Source organism: Crocodylus siamensis, chromosome 6 (assembly GCF_052110815.1).
Source record: "Crocodylus siamensis isolate JL-2025a chromosome 6, ASM5211081v1, whole genome shotgun sequence".
Taxonomy (NCBI): Eukaryota; Metazoa; Chordata; order Crocodylia; family Crocodylidae; genus Crocodylus; species Crocodylus siamensis.
The window spans coordinates 95,136,990-95,144,774 of NC_143400.1; the positions used below are offsets into that span (position 1 = coordinate 95,136,990).

The 7,785-nt window shown below is 57.6% G+C and overlaps 1 protein-coding gene across 1 annotated transcript; it reads right to left on the reverse strand.

Annotated features, from left to right (window-relative positions):
* Positions 1–952: 952 nt before the first annotated feature.
* SST (somatostatin) lies at positions 953–2,033 on the reverse strand. Its single transcript, XM_090052793.1, has 2 exons — positions 1,855–2,033; positions 953–1,482 (listed from the first exon to the last, which is right to left on the reverse strand). Exons 1-2 carry the CDS (start codon positions 1,993–1,995, stop codon positions 1,270–1,272), a joined length of 354 nt encoding a protein of 117 aa, XP_089908919.1. The 5' UTR covers positions 1,996–2,033; the 3' UTR covers positions 953–1,269.
* Positions 2,034–7,785: the final 5,752 nt, after the last annotated feature.

Genomic DNA, 7,785 nt, shown 5'->3' on the forward strand with positions numbered 1-7,785 from the left:
CACGGGGAAGGCTGGCTTTTGGACGTGGCATAGCTCAGCTACTATTCAACCCATCCGAGCAGTCTATGTAAAGAAGCAAGGGCTTCCAAAATGCCTCAGTGGAGCTTTACCTCCAAATTATACACTTCTCAAGTGCAGAAAACTCAATATTAAGTGCTGAACTCCTCACTGGCTTCTGGCTCAGTGTCTCACAAACCAATAAAGCTAGAACAGCTGACTCACTGGGAATTCCCCGTCTTCTTTCTGTTCAAATAAGGCCCCCCTTCCTACCCCCGGTATATCACGAAGTCCTGGCTTCGTGCTCAGTGGTGTTCGGGCACCAAGAAAAGGGCTTGCAACTACCGATTTAACGGATCCTGCCATTTGCTACTCGGGTATTTTTCTCTTTGTTTTGAAGCAGTTGCTGTCGCATTCAATCACTTAGCTTCGTAGGGACGAGAAAACTGGCACCGTGGAAGCAATTTGACGCTCTCCTAATACACTTCAGGAGTGTCATTTAATTATATTGAATTAATAAAAGGTCGCCTAGTTTGGTATGAGGGTTTTCCTGGGGTTTTTTTGGGGGGAAAGGGGTATGACTCATTCATAGCGTGTCAGCACTTCAGTGCAGCCCCTTGCTTTTCTAGGGCAAAGTTGTGCTTTTCAAAGCAGTGGAGGAATTTAGACACATCCTTGATGTTCAGCTCCATCCCCAAGACCGAAAGATTGACTGAAATGTCGACTTTTTTTGGACCTAACTATAAAACGGTATGCAGCCCTTGTAGGCAGCGGACTCGGCAATCATTCAGCTCAGCCATTCATAGACAGTAACCTGGCGGATTCTGACACATTGCCGAGGGGGGTTTCTTTTTTCTGCCTCCTAGTGCTTTATTCACACCCTCAACGACAAAGCCCGTCAAAGAGGCGACTTCTTTTTTTGCCTAGGTGACCAAAAAACTCCAAGCGTGACCGTTTGAAACATAAACTTTATTGCGACAAAGAATTAAAAATAGTACATCTGAGAGAGCTGCAGAGTGAATGTCATAAAGAACTAGTCAGAAATCACAACTCAAGCAAATCATGTACAATCTAAACAGAAAATTTTATTAAAACAGCTCCAAATCAAACTCCCATTTTTGTTTTTTGTTTTTTTTGATTTTGTGTTTGTTTTTAATTTCACCATCACCGCAGGTCGGGTATTTACAGTCTTCTGGTCCTGTCGTGAGAGCTCCCCTCGGGGTCTGCGGGCTTGGGGATGGGACGGATGGGCTGAACGGCGCGGCTCGACAGCTAACAGGACGTGAACGTTTTCCAGAAGAAATTCTTGCACCCTGCTTTGCGTTCTCTGGGCGCCAAGGCTGGGTTGGAGTTAGCGGACCGCTCCAGCTCCAGCCTCACTTCATCCTGTTCAGCTCCTCGGGACAAGTCCTCGGGCTCCAGGGCTTCGTTTTCTGTCTGGCTTGGCTCTGAGAGCAACTCCGCCAAGAAGTACTTAGCCAGTTCCTTCGGGGAAGGCAGAGGGGGAGAGAAAGGAGCTCGTCAGCGCCTGTTCCCTCCAGCCGGTCCTGCCCCTCGCCAGCCCCCATCGCCCCTGGGGCCAAAAGTCGCCTCTCTCCAGAGCACAGCCCCTCTCCCAGCCTACCGGCAAAACCAGTAGCAGCCCGCCGAGGACAGACCTCTGCTAGACGTGCGAGACCCCGCTCCCCTCCGACCCGCCGGGGCCATGCCGAGCGCGGGTCTTGCGGCCGCCCCTGTCCTCGGCAGCCCCTGCTTCAGCACCCGGGACAGCGCCAGCACCGCGGACACCTCCCCGCGCTCCTGTCCCCGGCGCAGCCCAGTCCCCTCGCCCGGGCCGGGCCGGGGCCGGGGTCTCACCTGCTTCCCCGCCGCCGCCGCCAGCGACTTCTGCAGGAACTGCCGCAGCCGCGGGTCCGCGGGCGCGGCCGAGACGCCGCTGAGCGCCAGCGCCAGGGCGAGCAGCGCGAGCGCGCAGTGCAGCCGGCAGCAGGACAGCATGGCGCCGGGTGGGGGCTCCGCCGCCGCTGCCGCGCTCCGCCGCCCCGGCCCCTTTAAGCCCTGCTCCCGCCTGACGTCACGGCCCGGGCCCCCCGCGCCGCGCCGCCCCGCCCCGCCCCGCCCCTCCCCAGCGCCGCCCCTCCCAGCCCGCGCGGGGCCTCGGGGGGGGGCGATCTCCAGGGACCCCCGAGCCCGGCGAGCTCCGGGGGCCTTGGTAGCGCTGGGGGCTTCTACAACGGGTCTGCCATGGGGGGGCTGAAAATGTAGACAATTCAGACGTAGCTGCCCCCCGGCTGCCCAGCCTGCGGCCCCCCGCCCGGAGTCGCCGCCGACCGGGGAATCTCTCGGGGTCTGCAGTCCCGGGGGACCCACCACCCGGCAGGGATCGGCCGCAGCCCGGGGCTCTCTCGGGGACGCCTGGAGCACAGCGACCTCGAGGGATCCACTGCAGCGCAGCAGTCCCTGGGGGTCCGGCGTCGCACAGCGATCTCGAGGGATCCACTGCAGCGCAGCAATCCCCGGGGGTCCCGTGTCACACAGCGACCTCGAGGGATCCACTGCAGCGCAGCAATCCCCGGGGGTCCCGTGTCACACAGCGACCTCGAGGGATCCACTGCAGCGCAGCAATCCCCGGGGGTCCCGTGTCACACAGCGACCTCGAGGGATCCACTGCAGCGCAGCAATCCCGGGGGTTGCACAGTGATCTCGAGGGATCCACTGCAGCGCAGCAGTCCCTGGGGGTCCAGCATCGCACAGTGACCTCGAGGGATCCACTGCAGCGCAGCAATCCCCAGGGGTCCCGTGTCACACAGCGACCTCGAGGGATCCACTGCAGCGCAGCAATCCCCAGGGGTCCGGCGTCGCACAGTGATCTCGAGGGATCCACTGCAGCGCAGCAATCCCCGGGGGTGCGGCGTCGCACAGTGATCTCGAGGGATCCACTGCAGCGCAGCAGTCCCTGGGGGTCCGGCGTCGCACAGCGATCTCGAGGGATCTTCCATAGCTCAGCAACCTCCGGGGATCAGCTATAGGAGAGTGATCCCCAGGGATCACACTGGGGATCCACTCTAGCATAGTGATGTCCAAGGATCCATGAGCCCTGAAGCCCCAGGGTGATGTGATTGGTGTGGGGCGGGCGGGGGTTAGATGAGCTCTTTCCTGGTCAAATCCCCTCCTGCGGGGCCTGTGCTGCTCTGACCCCTGCCCCAGCCCTAGCTCGGGGCCTCAGGCTGCCCCGGGCACCTGGCTTGGGACCCCCGATCAGGCATTGCTGCATTTAGTGGCAGCAAAACTGTGTCCCCCCCAGCCGGGGTTGCCAGCAGGGCAGGGCCAGGCTCTGACCCATGTGCAACAATAGCCAGCGATGAGCCTTTGTGTCGGGAGCGATGACGCTCCAGCCCCTGCCAGAGCGGCGCGGCGGGTGCTGGCATTGCACAGTCCCCTCCTGGCTGGGAGGGGCCCGGTGTCGCCTGCCGTCCTGCAGGCGGGCAGCGGGCAGGTGGCGCGTGTCACGCGCTGACGTGGATGGGGCCTTCGTCACGGCCTCGGGGAAGGGCCCCGCTGAAGGCATGCGTGTGGTCTCGGGGCCTCATTGCTTCAGGACTCCTCGCCCAGGCTGCCCTGAGCAGGGGCTTGCCAAGTCTCTCGGATCCCGTAGCCTCTGCCCACCTCACAGGTTCCCAGAAAACCCGGTGACCCCCTCAGTGGAGCATAAAGACACTCACGAGACCCCATGCCCAGCTCCGTGGGTCTCCAGGAACCACGTCTGGCCAGAAGAGGAGGAGATATGCTTGGTACAGGGCTCACACAGGTGAGGTTTTATACCAGGCTGCCTCTCCGCAATGTTGGGCCCGGGCACGATCTGACGAGGTGTCTGGGTACGGTTGAGCAGCCTTGGGGTGGCTCTGATTTCCGGCTGGTGTCCTCAGCCTCCAAGGGCCACGTGAGGAGCTGGGAGTGCCCGGGGTCCTTCCCATTCCCCAGGATGTGCCTCTAAGTCAGAGATTGTAGAGGTCGTACGGTAGCGGGGAGGTGGAAGGAAAGTTATCCAGCTGGCAAGGTCCCTTGTTTCAGAGCCCAAAGAAGCTGCAAGGCCGTCCCTTCAGCTGCTGTCCTGTGCCCACTCAGTGCCTGGTATGCCATGCCATCATTTATGCCGGTCTTCTCTCCCCCAGCTCTAGTGGGCACGTTGCACCCACTTCTCACTCCCTTCAGACCCCTGAAAATGCCCCCGGGGTGGAGGGACGTGGTTCTCTCCTGGGATAAACAGTGTCCTAGAGCAGCTAGCCCTAAAGGGGGCTAAATGTTGGGCAGTGGCAGCCCTTCCCCTTCCCACTGGATTTACTGTTTGAGCTGGGAGATGTTTTCTTTTGCTGAGAGGCACATTTTGCTGCAAAATGACCTGTCCCTAGACCCCCGCCTGAATTTCAAGGTGATAGAAAGAACTTGCAGGTTGGAGTTAAATCCATCAAATAGATCAGCCCAAAGGGGGATGAAAAGAGGGATCCCAGCACTCTGTTTCCAGAGCCCCCTTTCAGCTTTGCGTTTCAACAGGGTGTTTTTCATCAGTCTTTGTTCCTGCACGGCTAGGAAAGAGAGCCACTTCCACCACAGGGCTAACAACTTGGCGTAGGAAGCAAAGCCCATTTGGTCTCCAGCCGAGCAAAGCTTTTGGGGGGTGGCCGTGGAGGAGACAGTCTGGTTTTGTTCTGTTTTGCTGCGAACCTTGAGAAGTCCTGTCGGTCTCACCACCGCATCTTTGTCGCTGCTTTGTTTGGCCTCCCAAGCAAATGCCCCCCCGGACTTTTCCACCTCTCCTGACATCCCCCTCTTCCTTTCTTTCCGGGTGGGCAGACCGCTCGGCAGGCAGCGGAAAGGATGGGTCTTTGCCCTGTGCCCCGTGGGTTTAGGCTGGGTTTAGAGCTCGTCTCCATCAGCCACCGAGCAAGTCTCTGGCACAGGCTGAGCTGGGGAAGTTTGCCACCTGCTGTCACACGAGGCCTGTGAACAGCCTCCTTCAGCGCTACGGCTTGATACCTCGGTTCAGCCTGAAATGCCGTAACCTTGGCATCATAGACAATGAGGGTTGCAGGGACCTGCGGAGGTCACGTTTAGTCCCACCCCTGCTGCAAGCAGGACCAGCCCCGCCGATATCATCCCAGCCTGCAAGAAAGAGCTCTCTCTGCAACCTCCCTCCGATCCCAGGAGGGGCTGGTGGTTGAGGCAGAGCCCGCAGAGGCTGCAAAGAGTTGAGCTAAAGGGGGATCTTCATTCCCTGCTAACAGTACGGGGCTGAGGGCATGCACCTGTTTAGCCAGCAGCAATGCAGGTCATTACAATAATCCACAAAGGGCTGGGGAGACGCCAAACTGAAGTCACTGCCGATGTAAAAGCTGTTACTTATCCCCAGTTATTTGTATCGTGGCAGCCACTCCTCGCCAGGACCGTGGGGCAAGGCGGCACGGTGCCAAGTGAATGATGAATAAGGAAACAGTCCTGCCAGGAGCTGCCAAGAGGCCTCGCCTCGCAGCAAACTGGCAGGCGTGAATTCTCGAGAGGCCACAGGTCAGCTCCAGGGCTTGAGGGACCCCCTTGAGAGGCAGCCAGCTCTGGGGAGGAGAGAAACACCAGAGAGAAACGGCCCTTGCTGCTTGCCTTTAAAATCCCACCCGGTGGGCTTCCTATTTGAGCAGCAGGGCGATCTCTCCCTAGCACGTGCGCGCTGCCATAAGAGGAGCAGCCGGTTCCGCCTGGAAGATAATGAGCAACCGGTGCTAAAAAAAGAGCTGGAAACCCCCCTCTGGCTGGTGTTTTGGGCATCCCTGGGAGATGCCATTAGGAGAACGGGCTTGGCACGCACCGAGCAGCGTGACGCTGCACGTAGTTGCCACGCGATGGGCAGGGACTCTGACTGCAACACCCGCGTGCTTGGATTGTGCTTCCTGGTCTCAAGCCACCTTCAATTCCCAAAGCGTCATTCAAAGCATGAAAGACATCTGATACCTTTTATTTAGACCAACTAGGAAATCGCAAAAAACAAAACAAAAGAAAAAATTGTTTCTGCAAACTTTCAGGCTCAGAGCTGATGTCCTAGTTGGTCTAATAAAAGGCATCATTTCTGAACCAAGAAATCTAGATTTTTTGCATTTCTTTTGGTCTCCGACCAACACTGCTACCAAGTACACCCCTGACCCAATGCATTATACCCTTGTCACTGGGAAACCAAGGGGAGCCTTCCCTGGGAAGAGGAGCATCTTAAAAGGATGGTGTCATGACAAAACCCCCCTGTGCTCCAGCATGACACCCACATTGTAAATGCGTTGGGGCAGGGACTATTTCTTTGTCGATTATGAATATGCAGCACCTTGCACATTGAAGCCTGGACACCTGACAGGGCCCAGGAGATGCTGTCATGGTACGGGTAATGTCTGATCATTTTAATAATGATTTTATTGAGCTCATCTTGCTCTGACATAAAGCACCACTGTCCCCATTTTATGGATGGGGAAACTGAGGCACGGGCGGGTGAAATGATTTGACTTGGGTCACACAGCAGGTAAGTGGCAGAGCCAGTCACAAAACTCAGATCAGCACAGGTCTCACTCTGCAGTGATGCTGCTTGCAGGTTTAAAATGCCATCAAGAAATGGGGCGAACATATTCCCAGGGACTCCCTACTGTGAGAGACGTTTCGATCCTTGTGGAACCAGCCACCGGGAATATTTTGCACCCAGGCAGCTATAACTTCAGTGCTATTCCTTTCAACACAGCTTGGCAGGAACAATTCCTCTGAGCTGCAAAACTGGGCAGAAACAAGTCCTCCAGATGCTGTCTCCTGGAGAAGTGACTACCAGGGGACAAAAAGGGGTGGGAAAAGCTGAGAGAGCTGAGCTGATGAGAGAGTGAATTTCAAGGAGTCGCCGTCTGGATTGATTCATGTGGCCGTGCGGTCTGGGAGTCCCCAGCACGGGTCAAAACTCGTTTGCACCAGGTCCGGCATCAAACCAGAGCAAGGCTGGTCCAAAAAAGCTTGCAAGCTGAGAGGGCGAGTGCACAAGAAGGCAGCTTAGCTTAGCCTGACAGGCACCTCACCCTTGTCCAGATTTTTGTAGGCATCCCAGAGCTGTAAGGGCTGGTCTGAAGGAGGGCAGGGAGGGGCAGCCTGTGAGAGCTCAGGCATACAGGCTTGCTGGCCCCTGTCCTGGGTTTTCCAGTCATTGCTCCCACCCGTAGGTCGAATAACACGAGTCAGATGCCCCCGGGAGGGAGCACGCAAGCCTGGCTTGGCACGACGGGTCCTGTGGCCGCACGGGCGGTGGAGTTATCCCCGTGCCGCTCAGCGCTGCGCGCCAGCCTCTGAACCCAGGGGGGGAGAAACCCAGGCTGCTCTCAGGATTGCCGGTGCTCAAGATGCTGGTCACAATATTTCCCCCTTGAAGCCCCTGCTCCTGGAGTCCTGTGAGTAGGCATCACCCTCACTTCTCTTTTGGCAAATCCATGTCTGGCCTTTGTGGAGGGTTGGGGAAACTCCCCCCTGCCAAAATGCCAGAGAGCCAGGAACCAGAAGACCTCATTTATTCTATTAAAACTCAATCTTGGTGGCTAAGAGCCAGTCTCGTTAGGTGGGTGGGGAGGGGTGACATGCGGTCTTCGACATTTAAAACACTGCCTGACCTGAGGAGCCTCGCAGCACGTGCGGCCTGTGGTTTCTATGAGAAAAGGGGGCGCATGGGATGTTGCTGCTGTTTTGAAGCATGGAGGGTTTTAGGCGCCCCTGCCGTGGGCTCGGGGG